The 26267-nt window shown below is 42.2% G+C and overlaps 1 protein-coding gene across 6 annotated transcripts in view; it reads left to right on the forward strand.

The window, feature by feature from the left end:
• The window catches only part of LOC112267446 (glycerophosphodiester phosphodiesterase domain-containing protein 5), a 104516-nt gene that overhangs the window by 47516 nt on the left and 30733 nt on the right, over nt 1-26267 (forward strand). For 4 of the 6 annotated variants that reach the window (XR_006078848.1, XR_006078849.1, XM_042297546.1 and 1 more), the window contains exons 2-7: nt 4700-4875; nt 16075-16178; nt 18661-18754; nt 18998-19057; nt 23176-23274; nt 24440-24533. Coding sequence is in view for 4 of the 6 variants with exons in the window: in XM_042297546.1 (XP_042153480.1) it covers nt 4759-4875; nt 16075-16178; nt 18661-18754; nt 18998-19057; nt 23176-23274; nt 24440-24533 (568 nt within the window). In the remaining 2 variants the exon portion in view is untranslated. Of the gene's footprint in view, nt 1-4061; nt 4318-4699; nt 4876-16074; nt 16179-18660; nt 18755-18997; nt 19058-23175; nt 23275-24439; nt 24534-26267 lie in introns of those variants that run through there. The other 2 variants (XM_042297547.1, XM_042297549.1) reach the window with 2 other exon arrangements.

Here is a 26267-nt window from a genome sequence, read left to right on the forward strand (position 1 = left end):
CACGAGAATTTTTTAGGATACAGGGCATTCGACACCATTAAAATGTTTCCTCCACCTTTTCTTTCCCTGTCCTTCAGAAACAATTTAAGTACCTTTTCAAACATTTCCATCCTTCTGCATTCCCAATTTAACTGAATTGAGAAGACCCCATCCAATAAATCCCACAGTATCAATACACCACTAAACGCACATTCGGAACCAGTAAATGGTGTGTGCGTGCTGGTGAACCGTAGGTCCAGAACACACATGAACCGGCCTCACTTATTATCTTGAACTCGTTTATGGCCTAATCCAATTACATTATTACCTCAAACTGCCGAATTTCACTAACTGCTCTCCTCCCTCAATCTCAGGGGACCTTCCAAATCAAAATAATGAAACCGCTCTTTTGGAAAAGTGTACATTCCGTTAGCATTCACTATGCAACTTTTTAATCAGCAATCCAAAAGTATTAATTATAAACTAAACCTGTTAATTGTAAATTCACTCTCCTGACTCCAATCATGAAATGTTTGTTTTAATCCACCCCATCCTTTATTTAGCATGTACTACCCTTAGACACGGCAACATTCTCTCACCACCGAGTCTAACACTGGTCTTCTTACCTCATTATTCTCCATAACCACCACATAAAACATTTTAAATTTCATTTTAGGTTTGGTAACCCCTATACCAATTCCTCGTGACCCCTCCACCCTTTCGAACATTCTAGAATCAATTCCAGAATAAGACTACATAAAACGTAAATCTATTTAAAAATAAAACCACAATGTCTCATATCAGAAAAAAAATAAACAAGGCATTCTGAGTTTGCAAGGAGTGTTTAGCCATCTAATTTAAATGTGTTACCTTTAGAGTCCATTCCCCTGGCATTTCGCCTAGATTCTTCAACCCAAATTTAGCCAATTTCCCATCGTAAGGAATCCGCAATTTCATCCCTGGCTTCTACTAAAAAGTTATGTAAAATGTGATCTCATACGTCTTCCTTCACATAGAAACTGTCATTTCTATTAATCATTTATCGATTAAACAGAGCCTATACACCGCTAGGTGAAAGTTTAATTTCTGCTACTTTCCGGAGGACTTTCAGGAGTTTTTCAGTCTTTTTGTCCCAGCTTTGATGCACCTGTGCTGACCTCGCCTTCTGGATGGAAGCAGGGTGAACAGGTAGTGACTTCATCTTTTTTGCCTTCCTGTGACATCGGGTGTTGTAGGTGTCCTGGAGGGCAGGTAGTGTGCCCCTGGTGATGCGATGTGCAGACCGCATCACCCTCTGGAGAGCTCTGCGGTTGTGGGTGTTTCAAGCGCCGTACAAGTCGGTGATGCAGCGCGACAGGATGCTCTCAATTGTGTACCAGTAAAAGTTAGTGAGGGTTTTAGGAGACAAGCCAAATTGTTCAGCCTCTTGAGGCTAAAGAGGTGCTGTAGCGCCTTCTTCACTACACGGTCTGTGTGCGTGGACCATTTCAGTTTGTCGGTGATATGTACACGAGGAACAAAAAACTTCCCACCACCTCCACTGCTGTCCCGTCGATGTGGATAGGGGGGTTCTCCCTTTTGCTGTTTCCTGAAGTGCACAGTCATCTCTCGTTATGGAGACATTGAGTGAGGTTATTTTCCTGACACCACACTCCAAGGGCCCTCACCTCCTTGTTGGTAGTCAAGCCTACCTCTGTAGTGTTGTCTGCAAACTTGATGATTGAGTTGGAGGTGTGCATGGCCACGCAGTCGTGGGTGAACAGGGAGTACAGGAGGGGGCTGAGAACGCACCCTTGTGGGGCCCCAGAGTTGAGGATCAGCGGAGTCGAGATGTTTCCTACCTTAAACACCTGGGGGCGGCCCGTCAGGAAGTCCAGGACCCAGTTGCACAGGGTGGGGTCGAGACGCAGGGTCTCAAGCTTAATGATGAATGTGAAAGGTACTATGGTGTTGAATGCTAAGCTGTAGTCAACGAACAGCATTCTTACATCGGTATTTCTCTTGTCCAGATGGGATAGGGCAGTGTGATGGCGATTGCATTGTTTGTGGAGTGGGTCTAAGGTGGAGGTGATATGATCCTTGACTAGTCTCTCAAAGCACTTCATGATGACAGAAGTAAGTGCAACAGGGCGATAGTTATTTAGTTCAGTTACCTTAGCTTTCTTGGGAACAGGAACAATGGTGGCCATCTTGAAGCATGTGGGGACAGCAGACTGGGATAGGGATTGATTAAATATGCCCGTCAACAAACCAGCCAGCTGGCCTGTGCATGTTCTGAGGACGTGGCTAGGGATGCCGTCTGGGCCGGCAGCCTTGCAAGGGTTAACATGTTTAATTTCTTTTACTCACGTTGGCCACGGAGGAGGAGAGCCCACAGTCTTTGGTAGCGGGCCGTGTTGGTGGCACTGTATTGTCATGAAAGAGCGCAAAGAAGTTGTTTAATTTGTCTGGGAGCGAGACGTCGATGTCCACAACGAGGCTGTTTTTTTGTAATCCGTGATTGTCTGTAGACCCTGCCACATACGTCTTGTGTTCAAGCCGTTGAATTCTGACTCCACTTTGTCTCTATAACATAACATTGAAGGTTGTGCAATGTAACAACAATATTTAGACTTAGGGTTGCCACCCGTTTGAGAAAATACGGAATGGTTCTGTGTTTCACTGAAAGAATAAGCATTTTGTTTTTGAAATGATTGTTTCCGGATTTCACCATATTAATGACCAAAGGCTCGTATTTCTGTGATTATTATAATAAAGTCTATGATTTGACATTTGATAGAGCAGTCTGGCAATACTAAAGTGCCTATTAGAACATCCAATAGTCAAAGGTATGTGAAATACAAATGGTATAGAGAGAAATAGTCAACGAGTCATAATTCCTATAATAACTGCAACCTAATATTTATTTACTGGGAATATTGAACTATCAGCTTTCATATGTTCTGAGCAAGGAACTTAAACGTTAGCTTTTTTACATGGCACATATTGCACTTTTACTTTCTTCTCCAACACTGTGTTTTTGCATTATTTAAACCAAATTGAGCATGTTTCATTATTTATTTGAGACTAAATGGATTTTATTTATGTATTATATTAAGTTAAAATAAGTGTTCATTGTTCATTCAGTATTGTTGTAATTGTCATTATTACAAATATATATATATATATATTAAAATCGTCTGAGTAATCAGTATCGGCTTTTTTTGGTCCTCCAATAATCGGTATTAGCGTTGAATAATCATTATCGGTTGACCTCTAGTTACAATCCCAGATATCTCTTTGGAAAGCAACTCTTGCCCTAATTTCGTCGACTTTGTTAACCTCTCTGGGGTATGCGCGTCCCACCTGACCAAAAGCCAGGGAAAATGCAGAGCGCCAAATTCAAATAAATTTACTATAAAAATCTAACTTTCATTAAATCACACATGCAAGATAGCAAATTAAAGCTACACTTGTTGTGAATCCAGCCAACATGTCAGATTTCAAAAAGGCTTTTCAGCTAAACCAAACGATGCTATTATCTGAGGATAGCACCATAGTAAACAAAGAGAGAAAGCATATTTCAACCCTGCAGGCGCGACACAAAACGCTAAAATAAAAATATAATTCATGCCTTACCTTTGACGAGCTTCTTTTGTTGGCACTCCAATATGTCCCATAAACATCACAAATGATAATTTTGTTCGATTAATTCTGTCTATATATATATCCAAAATGTCAATTTATTTGGCGCGTTAGATCCAGAAAAGCACCGGTTCCAACTTGCTCAATGTGACTACAACATATCTCTAAAGTTACCTGTTAACTTTGTCAAAACATTTCAAACTACTTTTGTTATACAACTTTAGGTATTTTTTTACGTAAATAATCGATAAAATTGAAGACTGGATGATCTGTGTTCAATACAGGAAGAAAACAAACTGAAGCATGCTTTCTGGTCACGCGCCTCTATCTAACAGTACACTTCAAGTGACCCTCGTTCAAGATGGCTGTACTTCTTCATTACACAAAGGAATAACCTCAACCAATTTCTAAAGACTGTTGACATCCAGTGGAAGCGATAGGAACTGCAAGAAGGTCCCTTAGAAATCTGAATTCCCAATAAAAACTCATTGAAAAGAGTGACCTCCTAGGGACTGGACATTAGCGAGTAATATACTTGGAAGTGGTGGGTGATCTATGTGCATCCGAAGGAAGACCGCTCCTCTAGAAGACTGCTAGAAGACCGCTCCTCCGACGGTGTTGTTTTGGGTCGGCCTCTGTAATCAGTTCAAATGCCCTGGGAGGTGCAGACAAAGGATCCGCTTTGGGAAAGTCGTATTCCTGGTCGTTGTGCTGGTAAGTTGACGTCTCTCTGATATCCAGTAATTCTTCCCGGCTGAATGTAATAACACTTAAGGTTTTCTGGGCTAACAATGTAAGAAATAATACATAAAAAAATGAAATAATGCACAGTTTCCAAAGGACTTGAAGCGAAGCTGCCATCTCTAACTGCGCTATCTTTCTTTTCTCATTCAGTGCGTAAATAAGCGTGTGGCATGTTGCTATTCAAATTTCATCTGTCTTGCAGACTGTTGATGTTCAAATGTCACCTCAGTGAAATACCCATAACAATCAACCTTGCACTGGTCTTGTGTCCTAATGGATACAATATTTCCTTTTTTAGAATGTATTGTAGGCAATACTAATGTTTCTGTTTTCTTGTTGCTCTCCCATGCAGGTTTCCTGTTTGGTCAATGGGATGTTAGAGGTCTGGAGGCGTGCCAGAACTGAAGGAGCATGGTGAAGCACCAACCCCTGCAGGTTTACGAGAGGCAGCTGTGTTTGTCATGTCTCACAGGGATCTATGGGTGCCGGTGGAAACGGTACCAACGGTCACATGATGACACCACCAAGGTTAGTTCTGCCTAGCAGACCTTACGTTTGTACCTAAATGACCATAATGTACATGGCATATTGGTGTTGGTATATGGAAGTTAGTAATTTCTGGAAGATCTATTATCGGCCAAATGTCAGTTGGTTGACTGGAGCGAGTGTAATCGAATGGTACCAGACAGTCCACTTTCTTTTTTTCGTTCCAAGTTCACTGCAGGATTACAGCACCACACTGCATCTTATATCTCACTATTAATTAAAAACACTCTAATTTGGCGTGTCTGTGAGAGCGTGCAGTGCACGTGGGCAGGATTCCTCCCTTATGCCATCCATTACCCATGCTCCATCTTTCAAGATGCATTTATAAAAAGCCATGTAGGCCCACTGTTCCCTGGGCGCCGAAGATATGGATGTCAATTATGCCAGCCCCCGCACCTCTGATTCAGAGGGGTTGTTTTAAATGCGGAAGACACATTTCAGTTGAGTGCATTCAGTTGTACAGCTGACTAGGTATCCCCTTTTCCCTTTCCCATCCCTTCCGTAATAACCTGTCCTTGGGCTGTCACTGGAGGTGCCTTTGGCCTTGCAGAGCACCTACATGTCCTGGAACTGTGTTTAAGTCTGTACACGCTGCAGATAGTATTCCATTTTTTTTATCAAGCATTCAGAGCCTCCCCTTGGTCACATTCATCGCAGCCTTTATTTGTTTAAGTAGGTTTTCCATCATGCCAAGCAGCCCTGGTCTGTCAGATTTAGTACCACATGGTAATTGGAGCACAATAGTCCACCATCACCTAGCTAGCCTGGGACAAGTAGACAGAGCTGAGAGGGCTGAAACCTGTGTGTGAAATATAACGTACCGTAAATGTTTTAAGTGGCATAGAAATGTGATCAAATCAAATGTATTTATATAGCCCTTCGTACATCAGCTGATATCTCAAAGTGCTGTACAGAAACCCAGCCTAAAACCCCAAACAGCAAGCAATGCAGGTGTAGAAGCACGGTGGCTAGGAAAAACTCCCTAGAAAGGCCAAAACCTAGGAAGAAACCTAGAGAGGAACCAGGCTATGTGGGGTGGCCAGTCCTCTTCTGGCTGTGCAGGGTAGAGATTATAACAGAACATGGCCAAGATGTTCAAATGTTCATAAATGACCAGCATGGTCCAATAATAATAATCACAGGCAGAACAGTTGAAACTGGAGCAGCAGCACGGCCAGCTGGACTGGGGACAGCAAGGAGTCATCATGTCAGGTACTCCTAAGGCATGGTCCTAGGGCTCAGGTCCTCCGAGAGAGAGAAAGAAAGAGAGAATTGGAGAGAGCACACTTAAATTCACACAGGACACCGAATAGGACAGGAGAAGTACTCCAGATATAACAAACTGACCCTAGCCCCCCGACACATAAACTACTGCAGCATAAATACTGGAGGCTGAGACAGGAGGGGTCGGGAGACACTGTGGCCCCATCCGAAGACACCACCGGACAGGGCCAAACAGGAAGGATATAACCCCACCCACTTTGCCAAAGCACAGCTCCCACACCACTAGAGGGATATCTTCAACCACCAACTTACCATCCTGAGACAAGGCCGAGTATAGCCCACAAAGATCTCCGCCACGGCACAACCCAAGGGGGGGGCACCAACCCAGACAGGAAGATCACATCAGTGACTCAACCCACTCAAGTGACGCACCCCTCCTAGGGACGGTATGAAAGAGCCCCAGTAAGCCAGTGACTCAGCCCCCGTAATAGGGTTAGAGGCAGAGAATCCCAGTGGAAAGAGGGGAACCGGCCAGGCAGAGACAGCAAGGGCGGTTCGTTGCTCCAGAGCCTTTCCGTTCACCTTCCCACTCCTGGGCCAGACTACACTCAATCATATGACCCACTGAAGAGATGAGTCTTCAGTAAAGACTTAAATGTTGAGACCGAGTTTGCGTCTCTTACATGGGTAGGCAGACCATTCCATACAAATGGAGCTCTATAGGAGAAAGCCCTGCCTCCAGCTGTTTGCTTGGAAATTCTAGGGACAATTAGGAGGCCTGCGTCTTGTGTAGGTATGTACGGCAGGACCAAATCAGAGAGATAGGTAGGAGCAAGCCCATGTAATGCTTTGTAGGTTAGCAGTAAAACCTTGAAATCAGCCCTTGCCTTGACAGGAAGCCAGTGTAGGGAGGCTAGCACTGGAGTAATATGATCACATTTTTTGGTTCTAGTCAGGATTCTAGCAGCCGTATTTGGCACTAACTGAAGTTTATTTAGTGCTTTATCCGGGTAGCCAGAAAGTAGAGCATTGCAGTAGTCTAACCTAGAAGTGACAAAAGCTTGAATACATTTTTCTGCATCATTTTTGGACAGAAAGTTTCTGATTTTTGCAATGTTACGTAGATGGAAAAAAATCTGTCCTTGAAACAGTTTTATTTGAGATGACTGTACAACCATCAAGATTAATTGTCAGATTCAACAGAAGATCTCTTTGTTTCTTGGGACCTAGAACTAGCATCTCTGTTTTGTCCGAGTTTAAAAGTAGAAAATTCCCTTCGGGTGTGGCATACAATTTGACACACTGTAACATGTATTGCAGTGGCATCCTACATCTCACGTGCACCTCAATCAAAAATATGTACCCTTTTTCTAGTTATAGAAATGACCTCTCGTCCTGTGAGCTTAGCATGCAAACTCTGCTGAGTGGTGGATGGATGAGCTATACGTTTTGACCTTTCATTCCTACCCTATATGCCCTCAGGAAGGTAATGCTGCATGAGTACTTTAAATCTTCACATAGATGGAGCACATTCATGTTTGACAGGTCGAAGGCCACATGGAGAATTTTTTTTCATCCTTTGGTGGGAATAGGATCCTGTGGCTCTGTTTCCTGTTGTCTCTGAGACTGGTAGATATGGTACTGCAGAGTCAGCTGTGTGTTTGTGTGTCGCCTTGGCCACCATGGTCATGTGGGCGCGTTGGCCCACTGGGGGAGAATTGGCCAATCTGCAGCCTGTCTGTGTATAGTACCACAGGATTATATTGGACTTGCTGTGGTGCTACTCTGTGTTTACCAGTCTCCTTCTTTACCAGAATCTGCATCCCAACCTCAGACCCCCACTATGCCATGTTTCAGTAGCATATTTTTCTGCATCCTACCATGAGCCTATTATTATGGAAGTACTGTACTTTTGAATGCTGCTAACTAAGCATGAATAACTATTCAGTATAATGAATAAAAACTCAGTAAAAGTATAACTGTAAAAATTAAGTTAAATTGGATGTCTACAGTCTATAAATTGGCATTACATTTTTTTTGCGTTTTGAGTAACTTATTTTTTAACTTATTGTGTACATAATGTTTCTGCTACAGTCTATGACTGAAAATAACTTCTGGACTTCTGGGGTGGTGGTGTGTGTCTTTTTGTCAATAACAGCTGGTACGTGATGTCTAATATTAAAGAAGTCTCAAGGTATTGCTCGCCTGAGGTAGAGTATCTTATGTTAAGTTGTCGACCAAACTATCTACCAAGAGTTCTCATCTGTATTATTCATAGCAGTCTATTTACCACTACATGACTGTTTTGCTAGCACAGACTGGAATGTGTTCCGGGATTTATCCAATGGCATTGAGGAATACACCACCTCAGTCATTATTGCCTTCATCAATAAGTGCATCGACGATGTCTTCCCCACAGTGAATGTACGTACATATCCCAACCAGAAGCCATGGACTACAGGCAACGTCCGTATCGAGCTAAAGGCTAGAGCTACCGCTTTCAAGGAGCGGGAGACTAATCTTGGTAGATAGTTTGGTCGCTTATAAGAAATCCAGCTATGCCCTCAGACGAACCATCAAACAAGCAAAGCGTCAAGACAGGATTAAGATTGAATCCTACCACAAGTGCTTTGACAGGCTGGTCATGGCTCACATCAACAGCATCCTCCCAGATACCCTAGACCCATTCCAATTCGCATACCGCCCCAACAGATCCACAGATGACGCAATCCCAATCGCACTCCACACCGCCCTTTCTCACCTGGACAGAAAGAACCACTGTGAGAATGCTGTTCATCGACTACAGCTCAGCATTCAACACCATAGTGCCCACGAAGCTCATCACTAAGCTAAGGACTCTGGGACTAAACACCTCCCTCTGCAACTGGATCCTGGACTTCCTGACGGGCCACTGCTAGGTGGTAAGAGTAGACAACAATATGTCTGCCACACTGATCCTTATAACTGGGGCCCCTCAGGGGTGTGTACTTTGTCCCCTCCTGTATTCACTGTTCACACATGACTGCGTGGCCAAACACGACTCCAACACCATCAAGTTTGCTGATGACACAACAGTGGTAGGCCTGATCACCGACAGCGATGAGACAGCCTGTAGGGAGGATGTCGGAGAACTGGCAGTGTGGTGCCAGGACAACAACCTCTCCCTCAATGTAAGCAAGACAAAGGATCGTGGACTACAGGAAAAGGCGGGCCGATCAGGCCCCCATTAACATCGACGGGGCTATAGGGGAGCAAGTCGAGGGTTTCAAGTTCCTTGGTGTCCACATCACCAACGAACTATCATGGTCCAAACGTACCAAGACAGTCGTGTACACGACAAAACCTTTTCCCTCCCAGGAGACTGAAAAGATTTGGCATGGGCCCCCAGATCCTCAAAAGGTTCTACAGCTGCACCATCGAGAACTTCCTGACCGGTGGCATCACTGTCTGGTTTGGCAACTGCACGGCATCTAAGGCGCTACAGAGGGTAGTGCGAACGGCCCAGTACATCACTGGGGCCAAGCTTCCTGCCATCCAGGACCTATATAATAGGCGGTGTCAGAGGAAAGCCCATAACATTGTCAGACACTCCAGTCACCCAATATATAGACTGATTTCTCTGCTACCGCACGGCAAGTATTACCGGAGCACCAAGTCTAGGGCCAAAAGCCTCCTCAGCCTCGCTTCTACCCCCAAGCCATTAGACTGCTGAACAATTCATAAAAATTGCCACCGGACAATTTACATTGACTGCTGCTACTCGCTGTTTGTTTGTTACCTATGCATAGTCACTTCGATAATGAGTGGAGAACAGGAGGGCTTCTTAAAGAAAAAAAAAAACAGGTCTGTGAGAGCCGGAATTCTTACTGGTTGGTAGGTGATCAAATATGTCATGCAATAAAATGCAAATTAATTACTTAAAAATCATACAATGTGATTTTCTGGATTTTTGTTTTAGATTCCGTCTCTCACAGTTGAAGTGTACCTATGATAAAAATTACAGACCTCTACATGCTTTGTAGGTAGGAAACACTGCCGATTTTGCAGGTTATCAAATACTTGTTCTCCCCACTATACCTTTGACTATTGGATGTTCTTATAGGCACTTTAGTATTTCCAGTGAAACAGTATAGCTTCTGTCTCTCCTCGCCCCTACCTGGGCTTGAACAAGGAACACATCGACAACAGCCATCCTCGAAGCATCTCATTAATTCTGCAGAATTAATGATGTTACAGTAAGGCACGAAGTAGTATAACTATACATATATATATATAGTTAATCTGTAGTCTAGGACCCTATAAATGTGGAGGGGTCTTATAGCCCTTCCCCTTCTATTAATACAACATAAGCATTATCAATTATAATACATCAAACATTTGGTGCAGCCCCTATCATGACCCCAATTTGACTCTGTCAATGTACAGAAGCTAACGAAAGCATTATCCTATGAGATTGAGGAGTGTGTGAATACTAGGCGAAATTGGTTCTCTAGGCTAAAACGCTCTCAACACATTTCCATAGATATTGCCAAATGTGCCTTCTGGCATGTGGTAGCGTGTTTGCATGATGTGTGTATATTATGAGTAATGGGTGGGTTCTTCCTCACGCCTCTTATCTTGCTTCCACAGAATTGCCATGTGAAATAAGTGTAATTCTAAGTGTTCAATAAGTGCATTCAATAAATCTCATGCAAATGATTCAATTTGGGATTTTTTAAAATTGAATGATTGGATACCATTTAGCATGAGGACTGTTGATGTGTAGAAGTAGTATTTCTGTGGATTGACTGGGCTAATGTAGTTTGAATTGTGGTTCCTTACTGTAACATCATTAATTCTGCAGACATAATCCTGTAGCCAGTCCAACAAATTGCCTTCATTCCTTTAATATTGTACAAGATTGCATGATATACTGTAGCACAATAAATTACACAAGAACAGAACATTTACATAATTAATTTCGGGAATTGCAGCAGTCAATTGTGTAGCAACTAATGAAACATTGTTCTTAACCTATGTAAGACAATGTTCCAAACACTCATCTAGAATGACTATACATCTACTTTCTGAGTTCAAATTCTTGCTCTGCTCTAGATGTCCACATGGATTCCCTTTCAGTGGATTCCCTTTCAGTGGATTCCCTTTCAGTGGATTCCCTTTCAGTGGATTCCCTTTCAGTGGATTCCCTTTCAGTGGATTCCCTTTCAGTGGATTCCCTTTCAGTGGATTCCCTTCCAGTGGATTCCCTTCCAGTGGATTCCCTTCCAGTGGATTCCCTTTCAGTGGATTCCCTTTCAGTGGATTCCCTTTCAGTGGATTCCCTTTCAGTGGATTCCCTTTCAGTGGATTCCCTTTCAGTGGATTCCCTTCCAGTGGATTCCCTTCCAGTGGATTCCCTTCCAGTGGATTCCCTTTCAGTGAACTTCACGTGCCTGCATGCTTGATTTGATAGACCCAGCCCTCAAAGGTTGATGTGGAATTAGCTCATTCCTCTACTGAGCTGCAGTCAGGAGCTACTGTAGATGGGACAGCAGTAGGGCAGGGGGAATTCTGGAGCCTAATAATATTATCATCATCATGGTGTTAGTGAATCATTCATTTATTATGTGCTCCATCTGTCTGTCCTCCTATTACCTTGCTGGTGCACTTGGATCTGACGTTCACCTTTTCTGTTTCAAACAGGGAGTTAAACCTGATAATGAGTTTACAGTATATGTGGACGTTCTAGCCTAGCATCATTACATTCATTATAATTTGCCTGCCTGTGATTTTTATTTATTTTTATGACTGTCTCGTGGGAGTGCTCTCTAGCTTGCTGACCTGCAGTGAAGGTGGACTGTTCCGTGCTCCATGCTAGGTGTGTGTGTGATATCTTCTCTGCAGCCGAATGCTGGTTGGTCCATCTATAGTCATAATGACACTATAAAAGCCTGGACTCCTAGCAGGCATGGGTAGAGGCTTTGGTACTGGGAGGTAACGAGAGGAATTGGCCCCATAAGAGAAAAGCCAATACAATCATGAAACACTACACTGCTGGCTGTTTAGATGGAGCCACTGGAGAATAGTGGAGAATACTCTGCTAGCCTTGGAGCTAGCAAGTAGGAAGGAAATTGGATTACGTGCAAGCACCTTTTGTGGAGTAGTCCCATTTAGGCACAGCACAGCAAGATGGCCTTAAACATATACAAATATATTGTGTCAACTAAACTCGTTATACCTAAACTGGTCAGTAGAAAGCTACTGTGATGTAACGAGTATAGCTCTTTTCTAAACATCTTGAAATATTAATTTATAGATGTGCTTTGCATACATCACTCTGCATTTCCTGGTTGCTAAAATTCTCATAGTTAATTTGACTAAACATACAAGTGTAGAGAATCATTGTACCATCTAAACCTCTGTGAAATACCTTTTCAAAAACCAAAAATATTGTATTTTCAGATGTTTGAAGCTGGTGTTCAAAACCTAAAGTAAAAGATGCAAAAACGAAACTTAAGAACAGGAAGCATAGACATAGCACATACAGAACATATCTACTGCTTTCAATGAGAATGACACAACACATATGTGAATTTGGTCAGGTTGCCCAAGAGAAGTTACAAATTGCAGCTTTAAACAATTTAGAATATGGCGTTTGTTCGGCTGTACATGCAAATATGTTATGTAAGTGATGACATGTCTGCAATCTACTCCTCATATTTGGTCCTGAGAGACAGTGGAGGATCCTCTCAGATTTTTAGCAGTAATACGAGGGTTTACGGTTCCACAGAAGAGAATTATCCCCTGATCCTTTTCATCCCTCTATTTTTAGCCTCTGTTGGTCAATGAGGCTTAGGCTATGATGTATTCCATCCTTATTCAGGTGCCTGCCTGCCTGCCTGCCCTAGTGCCCTTCAGACAAGCAGTACAGCAATTTTCATGACATTTCAAAAAATATAAATACATTTTTCCCGGTAGAGGAAAGTAATTTCCTCACCCCGCTCCCACTAGCAGAGTACAAGGCCGAATGAGTCGGCTCTGTTGGGCTTGAAAACCTCCCATTCAATACAATCTAAAACCTTTTATTTCCTCTCAGACCCATTAAATACTGTACTTTTACAAAAAAATATTCCTGACCTCTCTTGACTGGTAGATAAAATTGACCATTTAGCCTCACTTGGACACGTTTTGTGATTAAATATAACAAAAAGGTTGCATCCCTCATTTTTGTATGGAAGTTCAACATACTGTATGATTCAACAGACTACTAGATCTATTACACTCAGTACATTTTGAGTTGGTTCCTTGTTTCGACTGTAGTCAGAAAGCAGTTTTTAATGCTAAGGTGTCGGCTCTGGCCTGAAGGCATATGTTCCTCCCTAAATAAAGCAAGCCTTGCAGAATGCAAATGTGATATCAGGCAGGCAGGCCGTATCATGCCAGACATCTCTGATTTGATCAGCTCCTAAACAGCAGCAGAGAAGAACAGTCAGACAGGATTAATGTTCAGTCATACTGTACACGTTGCACATACTAAACAATGATGCTGGCTTGGCTGAATATTAATTGAAGGAATAAATGTGACAGCCAGCCTAATAATGCTCCAAACACGTTTGAAATGATATGTTCATTTGAAGCTTGAATTGCACATTATTTACATACACATTTATTGCACATTGTATGCAATCTTTGCCACTCACATAACTGGCCTGTGAACTTGATTAGCTCCCAAACAACCAGGTTAAAATGATCCCCAATGTTTTGTCTCCTTTGTTGTCCAAACACTACCTACTAATTGACCATCCAGTCCCTCTCTCAGGGGTGTCACCTCTGTAATCCATTTTGCCATCAGCACGTGAACAATGTCCCCTTGCATGACCTCAAGGTGTCCCTCTCCCAGGTGTTTTTTGGGTAGTCATTAAAAGCCAGGGGGACAGGGCCAGAGCAGTTGGATCAGTCAGCAGGGCCCAGTCAGACCCTAGCCTGCATCACAGGGACCACCTCCCTACCACAGGGTAACCCTATGGTTACCTTGATGTCTGGCTTTCTCACGTTGCAATCAATACGAGATTTGGAAGTGTAGCCATGTGAAACTAACCCTATGGTAACCGTTCTGGAGTCCGTATTACTATGATTTCTGAACGAGAGTGATTTTCTTAGTACGGTCATAGAAGGAAGTAGTAAATATAGAGAATAGCCTAATCTTCATGACTAATGTTCAAACTTAGACGTCAAACAGTAACAAGGTTCTGGTCTATATAATAATAATAATAATAATTTAACATATGTTGTTTTCCCGGTTTTATAATTACTTATCCGGAAGAGATTGGTGGCTAAAAAGAATCGCCACCTACAAATCCCACATGCTTCCTTCCCTCATACTACTATATTCTCAATCCCTGCCCCAAATCACCAAATCTGCCCCATCATGTTATGTAATAATCCTCATACCATCCCAAACATGTGCTTTAGTGTCCCCCTAGTTAAACTGCTGTTTGGCCTGGGCTGAACTTAACACATGTAGGCTCTCCTCTCAAGTGCCCAGGGAGATGGGCAGAAGGTATACAAAGCTGGTATCTGTCACCACCCAGCCATTAGACCTGGCCCTGTCTTACATCCTGTGCTACTGCCAGCCGATGCCCTCCATGGAACAGTCATCCAAGGTGAACGTCCAGACAGCTTTGTTTGTGCTCTCATATCACCTTGATATCCCCTATCACAGCAAGGCTAAGTACAGGGTCAACTGGGTCTTATTCTGGATGGTGCAATGTAAGAACATTATTACAGATAGAGCTGGAACAAGTGTTTTATTTTGTATTTTTATATATTTTTTGCAAATCAAACAGTCATGTCAGTTATATTTCTACATCTTTATCTGAGCGTTCTCCAGTCCTCCAGACTCTGAGTAAGCCTGATTGTGCTAATTTGTGGGCTGGTGTAATACAGTTTGAAGAGCAGCCAGTCTTGCTGTCTGTTTGAAAAGCTCACATTTTGTGCATTGTCTTCCAAGGTGTGTGCATGTCCGCATGCTAACATTATATCTTGTATCTCTTTTATTAGAGCTCTTATTACAGCTTGCGGTGGCATTTGAAGGCTGACCAATAGTTGGTTTATGGCCTTATTGGCTATTTAAGTTAATGTGAGTAATTACTTGATAGGGATGACAGTGGATTGGGGGGATGTGAGTTTGAGCCCCCCTGCTTTTTTACTGAGACCATGTTGCCCTATGACCGTTCAGATCAAATTTTATTTGTCACATACATTGCATACTGCCTCTACCTTCGCTGATACCAGACATGTGTTTCTTTCTTTTCAATCAGTTGCAAAGCGGCATGAATGTTGTCTTGTCTTTGGTCATGCAGGCTTTGTGAATGTGTACACAAAGTGGGAGTGTGAAATTATTTATGAACAGAATTGACAGTACATTCACTATAAAACATGAGCAATATTGTATTGACTTGTTCTCCAGACCATTCCTCATTTGTTTGTGGTTTACCACGTTAATCTGATGCAGCTAGCGAATGGTGTTTTAAATGTTTGACATGCCTCCAGGTTTGAGCCATCAGTCTGTGTGCCGGCCCTGGCTGCACCGTCATCAGTCTCTCTACATCCAGATTATAGTCTTTGGCTTTCTCACGTTGGCTGGATTAGGGCAGATTGCCCAATGATGACTCTGCCGGATATCTAGGAGACTGTTGTTGCTTGCATTTCTGTTGTCGGTGTTGATTGTTATGTTGATATATGGGGGTAATGTTAAGTGATGTGCCAGTCTGGGGTGGAGAAAGCACTTTCTCATCAGCCCTTTGCTCACTTGCAATCAAAGAAAGAAATACAGTGAATGTAACAATAGTATTCCAATGTTTCCTCACCTGTTTCAACACAACACTGGCCAAAGTGCTTTATGTTAATCTGATGATATTTGACTAATGGTACTCTGGTAAAGGTAATAATCCTTCCTTTGTGTGTTTTGATTCCCAGTGGGAGTTCCTGTGGTCACTCATCCTCTTCTTCACCTTCTCTCTGCTCCTGGTCTGGTTCTACTTCTGGTGGGAGGCACACAACGACTACAATGAGTTCAACTGGTGAGTCCTGCTGTACCGTGTGTATACTAGTTATACAACTCCTAGATTAATGTCTCTCAGTATATCGGCGTCATCCGTCAGTGGTCTGTTCACTAAATGCTCCTATGACCGTCCCCTACATTGATTCTCTGGCAATTACTTAGATTAATGTTTTACTTTTAAAAGATGCCATTTTGTCTCCATGTGTTTCTGCCTGAATTGAAAATGCTAACTCTAGAGTGTTGTTTTTTTTGATTGGCCAAAATCATTTTGGGATAATCCTCTTCCCTAATATGGGTGCGGACGTATAGGCCTTAGGGCATCTATCACTGCAGATTATAGTTAGCATGATTACATAAAGCAGGAATACCCTTTGACCCGAAATCACCTCTCAGATTGTTCCATTCATGTCTTCCCCACAGTTACCATAAAACCAATTATACTTGGAGACAATTCAGGTGTTGGTTTTGCCATGAGACAAGAGACATTGCGCATTCAATTGAAGAATATACTACCACTGAAATTATGAATTGGGTTTATTTAGTTGAGCTTTTTACCAAGCCCTCAAAGCCTTCTACATTGAATGTGCACGCTATGCCCCAGAGTCCACTATGATATGAGAAACTCCTACATGGCAGTATGTGCCTCTAAGCTTAAGTCCAGCCATATCCGTGTGTACTGTAGTTTCATAGTGTTCAGTGGCATTTCATTCACGCTGGGTTGTCAGACCAGACAGACACACGGTCAGGTCAGCTTGTGTCTGACAATAATTCTGTCACCCAGAAAACAGAGACTAAAGGCTAAGTTCTCGGACACACCAACAGCGTTTGCTGGCCGAGAGCACTTTGCACCTCTGAGCGTAATTTGCAAACCAAGTGCGTACCGATTTTACATGTAGAATTGCGTGAAAAATGTTGGCAGTCAGACGTTTGGTGCAATGTGTGTGTGCCTTGAGAGAGAGAGAGAGCAAAGCTTTGTTTCTTCTTGTAAGGTGCAATTTGCTTTGTCCCCCCAAGGTCATTCCCCTCACTCTCTCTGTTCGCCACCGCCTTTCTCTTCCTCTTCCTCTTCCTTCATTAGTGCACAATGTCACCTCTGCTTCCCCCATCGTCCTTTGCTCTGTATTTCTCTCCCTGCCCCCTCATCCCACTTTCTCCTTTCATTCTCTTATCTCTCTTCTTCTCTCTCCTATTAATTGTATCATCACTCTCTCTACACACTCTAAAGGCGTCAGCATGCCTCAGTTCGGCTGGTGCCTAGCTGAACTCTGCTAAATCAAATGAAATCTTATTGGTCTCATGCTCCGAATACAACCGTTGTAGAACTTACTGTGCAATGCTTACTTGCAAGCCCTTAACCAACAATGCAGTTTTAAGAAAAATAAAAGTTAAGAAAATATTTACCCAATAAATTGAAATAAAAAAAAGAAGAAAGAGAAACAATAAAATAACAATAACGAGGCTATATACAAGGGGTACCGGTACTGAGTCAATGTGCGGGGGCACAGGTTAGTTGACGTAATATGTACATGTAAGTAGGGGTAAAGTGACTATACATAGATAAACGGTGAGTAGCAGCAGCCTAAAAAAAGGGGGGTCAATGCGAATAGTCTGGGTAGCCATCTGATTAGCTGTTCAGCAGTCTTATGGCTTCGAGGGTAGAAGCTGTTAAGAAGCCTTTTGGACCTAGGCTCTCTGGTACCGCTTGCCGTGCGGTAGCACTGGGAATCAGAACAGTCTATGACTAGGATGGCTAGAGTCTTTGGCAATTTTTAAGGCCTTCCTCTGACACTGCCTGGTATAGAGGTCCTCTGGCAGGAAGCTTGGCCCCAGTGATGTACTTCCTCTCCTGTGTGTGGAGACACAGCCTTAAGGAGACAGTCTTTTTAGAACAAGGCATCAATAATTTGCCACGTTAACTTCCGACTTCAACTGTATGTTAAAATACACTTATGTTGGAGTCATTAACTTGTTTTTCAACCACTTCACAAATGTCCTGTTAACAAACTATAGTTTTGGCAAGTTGGTTAGGACATCTACTTTGTGCATGACACAAGTCATTTTTCCAACAGTTGTTTACAGACAGATTATCACAATTCCAGTGGGTCAGAAGTTTACATACACTAAGTTAACTGTGCCTTTGAACAGCTTGGAAAATTCCAGTCGCCATACCGCTCAGGAAGGAGACACGTTCTGTCTCCTAGAGATGAATGTACTTTGGTGTGAAAAGTACAAATCGATCCCAGAACAACAGCAAAGGACCTTGTGAAGATGCTGGAGGAAACGGGTACATAAGTATCAATATCCACAGTAAATCCACAGTCCTATATCGACATAACCTGAAAGGCCGCTCAGCAAGGAAGCTGGTTGGCCTACTCCTGGTTGGCCAGTGCTGGTTTCTACGATCTTGCGCTCATCATCTCAGAGACCAAATCAGCACTAACTGTAGCCTGCCCTGATATCCATGAGACACTACTATTGTGTAACTGGCTTCCGTTTGACAGGTTTTTATATAACCGCTCTGGGGAGTGGAGCGACGGGACCGTTCCAATCCTGGCCACTACCGCTGCCGGCTTCACTTATATTGCATTTTTAATGGTGAGTTGTGTCATCTCATCAAACTTTCACTGTGAGATGATATTGATACTGTGTCTAGGCCTGGGTAACAGCCAGGTAATGTTAGGGGTGTAACCTGGCAGGGCAGAAACGTGTTGCCATGCATGCCTGGACCAAGTCCCCTTTGAAAGTTATTATGGCACAGGCAGGTGTTGACCTGTTTTGAAAACAGTGGTTGTGGAAATTCACGTGATGTGATTTATTTATGTGTGTCTATTCTTTCAGATTTTAGCACTTTGCCACATAGCAATGGGACAACAGCTGAACTTGCACTGGCTGCACAAGGTAATGCTCAAGTGTGCGATTTTTGGAGTGTTTGTTTGTGTATGTACAGTTAAAGTCGGACGTTTACATACACTTAGGTTGGAGTCATTAAAACTCGTTTTTCAACCACTCCACACATTTCTTGATAACCTCTCTAGGGTACGTGGGACGGTAGTGTCACACCTGGCCAACATCCAGTGAAATTGCAGAGCACGAAATTCAAAAATACTCAATTAAAATATTTAACATTCTTGAAAATATGTGTTATACATCAAAATAAAGCTTAACTTCTTGTTAATCCAGCCACCATGTCAGATTTCAAAGGCTTTACGGCGAAAGCAAACCATGCGATTATCTGAGGACAGCACCCCGCATACAAACACATGAATCATATTTCAACCAGGCAGGTGCAACACGAAAGTCAGAAATAGCGATATAAAAAATGCCTTACCTTTGATCTTCTTCTGTTGGCACTCCAAAAGGTCCCAGTTACACCACAAATGGTCCTTTTGTTCGATAATGTCCTTCTTTATATCCATAAAAATTCAGTTTAGCTGGCGCGCTTCAGTCAATAATCCACTCAGTTTCCCTCCATCAAAATGCATACAAAATGAATCCCAAACGTTAATAATAAACTTTTCCAAACAAGTTAAACAACGTTTATAATCAAACCTTAGGTATCCTAATACTCAAATAAATTATAAAATTTAAGACTGAGAATAGTATGTTCATTACCGGAGCTAAATAAGAAAAAATGCGCTTTCCTCCACGTGCTTGGAAACACTACAGCCAAAATGGGAGCCGCCTAGAAAAACTACAAACCCTGAAACTCTTTCTAAAGACTGTTGACATATAGTGGAAGCCCTAGAAACTGCAATCTGGGAGGACGTGGCCTTATTATTAAAATACTAGCCATTGAAAATAGTGGTAAGCTGAAATTGTTTTTGGGGGGGATGGTTTGTCCTCGGGGTTTCGCCTGCCATATCAGTTCTGTTATACTCACAGACGTAATCTTAACCGTTTTAGAAACTTTTGTTTTTTCTGTCCAAATCCACAAATTATATGCACATCCTACCTTCTGGGCCTGAGTAACAGGCAGTTAACTTTGTGCACGCTTTTCATCCCGACGTGAAAATAGTGCCCCCTTCCCTAGTGAGGTTAACAAACTATAGTTTTGGCAATTCTGTTAGGACATCTAATTTGTGCATGACACAAGTCATTTTTCCAAAAATTGTTTACAGACAGATTATTTAACTTATAATTCACTGTATCACAATTCCAGTGGCTCAGAAGTTTACATACACAAAGATGACTGTGCCTTTAAACAGCTTGGAAAATTCCAGACAATTGTCATGGCTTTAGAAGCTTCTGATAGGCTTATTGCCATATTTTGAGTCAGTTGGTGTACCTGTGGATGTATTTCAAGGCCTACATTCAAATTCAGTGCCTCTTTGCTTGACATCATGGGGAAATCAAAAGAAATCAGCCAAGAGCTCAAGGTTCATCCTTGGGAGCAATTTCTGAACGCCTGAAGGTTCTACGTTCATCTGTACAAACAGTAGTACGCAAGTATAAACACCATGGGACCAAAGCCAGACTACGGTTTGCAACTGCACATGGGGACAAAGATCATACTTTTTGGAGAAATGTCCTCTGGTCTGATGAAGCAAAAATCGAACTGTTTGGCCATAATGACATTGTTATGTTTGGAGAAAAAAGAGGGAGGCTTGCATGCCGAAGAACACCATCCCAACCGTGAAGCACGGGGGTGACAGCATCATGTTGTGGGGGTGCTTTTCTGCAGGAGGGACTTCACAACATAGATGGCATCATGTGGAAGGAAAATTATATGGCTATACTGAAGCAACATCTCAGCACATCAGTTAAGTTAAAGCTTGGTCGCAAATGGGTCTTCCAAATGGACAATGACCCCAAGCATTCTTCCAAAATTGTGGCAAAATGGCTTCAGGACAACAAAGCCCGGGTATTGGAGTGGCCATCACAAAGCCCTGACCTCAATCCTATAGAAAATGTGTGGGCAGAACTGAAAAAGCGTGTGTGAGCAAGGAGGCCTACAAACCTGACTCAGTTACACCAGCTCTGTCAGGAGGAATGGGCCAAAATTCACCCAACTTATTGTGGGAAGCTTTTGGAAGGCTACCTGAAATGTTTGACCCAAGTTAAACAATTTCAAGGCAATGCTACCAAATACTAATTGAGTGTATGTAAACTTCTGACCCACCGGTAATGAAAGAAATAAAAGCTGAAATAAATCATTCTCTCTACTATTATTCTGACATTTCACAATCTTAAAATAAAGTGTTGATCCTAACTGACCTAAGACGGGGAATTCTTGCAGGGATTAAATGTCAGGAATTTTGAAACTGAATTTAAATGTATTTGTTTAAGATGTATATAAACTTCCGACTTCAACTGTATGTGCTTTAGTGTTTGACTGTAATTACGCATACAGTGAGGGGAAAAAAGTATTCCCTGCTGATTTTGTACGTTTGCCCACTGACAAAGAAATGATCAGTCTATAATTTTAATGGTAGGTTTATTTGAACAGTGAGAGACAAAATAACAACAAAACGCATGTCAAAAATGTTATAAATTGACTTGTATTTTAATGAGGGAAATAAGTATTTGACCCCTCTGCAAGACATGACTTAGTACTTGGTGGCAAGACCCTTGTTGGCAATCCCAGCGGTCAGACGTTTCTTGTAGTTGGCCACCAGGTTTGCGCACATCTCTGGAGGGATTTTGTCCCACTCCTCTTTGCAGATCTTCTCCAAGTCATTAAGGTTTCGGGGCTGACGTTTGGCAACTCGAACCTTCAGCTCCCTCCTCATATTTTCTATGGGATTAAGGTCTGGAGACTGGCTAGGCCACTCCAGGACCTTAATGTGCATCTTCTTGAGCCACTCCTTTGTTGCCTTGGCCGTGTGTTTTGGATCATTGTCATGCTAGAATACCCATCCACGACCCATTTTCAATGCCCTGGCTGAGGGAAGGAGGTTCTCACCCAAGATTTGATGGTACATGGCCCCGTCCATCGTCCCTTTGATGCGGTGAAGTTGTCCTGTCCCCTTAGCAGAAAAACACCCCCAAAGCATAGTGTTTCCACCTCCATGTTTGACGGTGGGGATGGTGTTCTTGGGGTCATAGGCAGCATTCCTCCTCCTCCAAACACGGCGAGTTGAGTTGATGCCAAAGAGCTCCATTTTGGTCTCATCTGACCACAACACTTTCACCCAGTTGTCCTCTGAATCATTCAGATGTTCATTGGCAAACTTCAGACGGGCATGTATATGTGCTTTCTTGAGCAGGGGGACCTTGCGGGCGCTGCAGGATTTCAGTCCTTCACGGCGTAGTGTGTTACCAATTGTTTTCTTGGTGACTATGGTCCAGCTGCCTTGAGATCATTGACAAGATCCTCCCGTGTAGTTCTGGGCTGATTCCTCACAGTTCTCATGGTCATTGCAACTCCACGAGGTGAGATCTTGCACGGAGCCCCAGGCCAAGGGAGATTGACAGTTCTTTTGTGTTTCTTCCATTTGTGAATAATCGCACCAACTGTTGTCACCTTCTCACCAAGCTGCTTGGCAATGGTCTTGTAGCACTCCCTTTAAGAGTGTTCTCCTAATCTCAGCTCGTTACCTGTATAAAAGACACCTGGGAGCCAAAAATCTTTCTGATTGAGAGGGGGTCAAATACTTATTTCTCTCATTAAAATGCTAATCATTTTATAACATTTTTGGCATGCGTTTTTCTGGATTTTTTTGTTGCTATTGTCTCTCACTGTTCAAATACACCTATCATTAAAATTATAGTCTGATAATTTATTTGTCAGTGGGCAAACATACAAAATCAGCAGGGGATCAAATACTTTTTTCCCTCACTGTATGTGTATATGGCCTGTATACTGTGTGTGTCTTCAAGTGGCCGACTGAACACTGCCTGAACCCCACATTTTGAGTTAAAGTTTTCCTGGGGGTTGTGAAAGCAGTGACATCATGCCCCAGGGTGCTGTTATCTGGCCAAACACACTACAGATGGTTGGAATAGTTAGCCTTGGGGGGAGGGGGAGGAAGAGTGTGTGTGTGATTGTCTGTAACACTCTCTGTTTGCCCCCATAGATTGGAGTGAGTGCTGCCCTGCTGACCACTGCCATCGGGTTCATATCTGTCAATCAAACATGGGGGGAGGAGTGGGCAGTCATCCCTGTATCACTCCAGGTCAGTTGAACAACCCATGCCCCTTTAGGGCTCTGCATCACACTGTATTACACAGGACACCTTCCCGATATGTGGTTATATACTTGAAAAATCATGAGTGAATGACTGTATTGAACTACAGTACCAGTCATAGGTTTGGACACCTACTCATTCCATGTTTCTTCTTTATTTTATTTTTTTACAATTTTCTACATTGTAGAATAATAGTGAAGACATGAAAACAATGAATTAACACACATGGAATCATGTGGTAACCAAAAAAGTGTTAAAGAAATACATTGTATATTTGAGATTCTTGAAAGTAGCCTTGATGACAGCTTTGCACACTTGGCATTTTCTCAACCAGCTTCATCAGGTAGTCCCTGTAATGCATTTCAATTAACAGGTGTGCCTTGTTAAAAGTTAATTTGTGGAATTTCCTTCCTTAATGCGTTTGAGCCAATCAGTTGTGTTGTGACTAGGTAGGGGTGGTATACAGAAGATAGTCCTATTTGGTAAAAGACCAAGTCCATATTATGGCAAGAACAGCTCGATTAAGCAAAGAGAAACGACAGTCCATCATTACTTTAAGACATGAAGGTCAGTCAATATGGAAAGTTTCTTCAAGTGTTGTCGCAAAACAACATTAAGCTCTATGATGAAACTGGCTCTCATGAGGACCGCCACAGGAAAGGAAGACACAGAGTTACCTCTGCTGCAGAGGATAAGTTCATTACCATTAACTGCACCTCAGATTGCAGCACAAATAAATGCTTCACAGAGTTCAAGTAACAGACATATCTCAACATCAACTGTTCAGAGGAGACTGTGTGAATCAGGCCTTCATGGTTAAATTGCTGCAAAGAAACCACTACCTAAGGACAACAATAAGAAGAAGAAACGACAGTCCATTACTTTGATTAGGTATGTCCAAACCTTTGACAGTTACTGTACATAAAATTGCAACATTCAATTGAAATGCGTCTAATATATATATATATTATTAAGACGGAGTCAATATGTTAATTAATCATTTATTTTATTGAATAATTTTTGGTTTTAGTAATCATGCAGTAGCCTACAATATGTCATACTATTGACAACTGTGATTGAGAGTAGTAATTCTACACCTTCAACACTGAATGATTTCATTAATAGAATGGGTCTCCTTTGGTCCCCTGTCCAGGCCACGGGTCCCTTCCTACACCTAGGAGCTCTGGTGGCTGTCACCGCTCTGGCCTGGCTGGTGGCTGGGCAGATCGCCCGCACAGAGAAAATAAGTAAGCAGCTCGACCTGACCCCGACTGTGTTACTGACCATGGTAGTGTTGCACGGTATACTGAAACTTCTGTACTAGAGTTTTTGTTACTTTCGGTACTTCTGTCAAATGTGTCTCAAGTCATATATGGATTGAGTCTCTTTAGTAATTTGTCTGAATCTTCTCAAGGGGCCCGTAGTAAGCTAGCCAGGCTACTTGCGCTTGTACATGCAGCTGACACAGCGTCATCCATTTTTAATAAGCAAGCGAGAGGAGAGCGAAAATGCCGACATCATGGCTTCTTCAAAAGAAAACATCATACCTCCACGTCCGCAGCTTTTTGACAAAACTGTCTCCAGAAGCGAACTGTGGGAATACTTTGCTTGCGGAGCTGATGAGGGCTAGCCCACCGAATCAACTAAGCAAAAGATGTTACAAAGCAGTGCAAGGGACGTTTAGTTCCAAATCTACATACAAAAAAATACTCTCTTACACATGACATTTGCATTGTAACGTTGTAGTTATTCTATGAAATTTGAATTGTTTTTGTATGAACATATTGTAGCGACCTTGTTTTATAAGCACGTATATCGACTCAGCCACACGAGCATGCTTTTGTGCTACAGTCGATGGCACGCTGGGCTTCGGGCCATAAGGTTGATGGTCCGAACCACGCTCCCTGCCTGTTTCATTACAATATATTTAGCATGACATTCATGTGAGCATTATAATATGATTACACAACCCAAAAGTTTGGTGAAATGCACTCATAACTTGACAGCAATATATTTAGACTACTTCACATTTGTCTGGGCTTGCTAGCAGTAGCCACTAGCCTGCCAGCAACCCTATGCAGAACATTGCACCATGGGAAGTGAAATGCACTCTGGGAATCATAGTATACTGTGTAAATTCCATTGTACTTCTATGGCATGTAGACTATAGAAGTTTAAGAAATGAGCTTCAGTGTTTTTTTTGTGGTTTTGGAACTAAACTGTTCATTTAGTATATTATTTAGCTGTAATTAATTATAGGTCTAATGAATGTAATTTGACCCAATATTTTGGCCATAGATAAGCAAATTAACCATTTTGTCTGCTCTGAGTCTATGATTTATAGTTTTGCATAAGCAAAGTTGAAGATATTCTTATGTTATTTAATGGTGTTTATTTTTTGCAAGACATTTTATATAAAATTTAAGATATTCTATTTGTTATTTTAGTAGTTCTACCAATTATGAACACTTTGCTCAATGTTTACATTTTTTTTTTTTTAAATCAACCCCAGTGGTTTTCTGGGACTAGCTACAGTAATACGCTTTCTTTTTTTGTTGCAGTGGCAGCGTTTCAGTATTGAGTAGCCTTTTGGTAATGAATATCGTTTTGATATCTAGTATTATGATGTTAAACCTGGTATCGGTATTGAAGTTTTAAAAAATCTGCTATTGTGACAACGCTAGAGCATGTTACCAACTGTTCACCTCACTGAAGAAAGCTCAGCCACTACTGCCAGATGACTTAAAGGAAATCTCCACCCAAAAACAATCTTTTGGTATGTTTCATTAGTTCATTGTTGACATCATAGGATGCAAAATGCATCATACAGGGATGATTTCTGTTTTTTGAAAGTTACATATCTTGAAAACTTGATTGCTGACAAGCAAAACTTTTTGGTACTATGTCAACAACGGACTAATAAACGAAATGCCAAAAGATAGATTTTGGGTGGAGTTTTCCTATAACATCCTCACAGAGCC

Source organism: Oncorhynchus tshawytscha, linkage group LG14 (assembly GCF_018296145.1).
Source record: "Oncorhynchus tshawytscha isolate Ot180627B linkage group LG14, Otsh_v2.0, whole genome shotgun sequence".
NCBI lineage: Eukaryota > Metazoa > Chordata > Actinopteri > Salmoniformes > Salmonidae > Oncorhynchus > Oncorhynchus tshawytscha.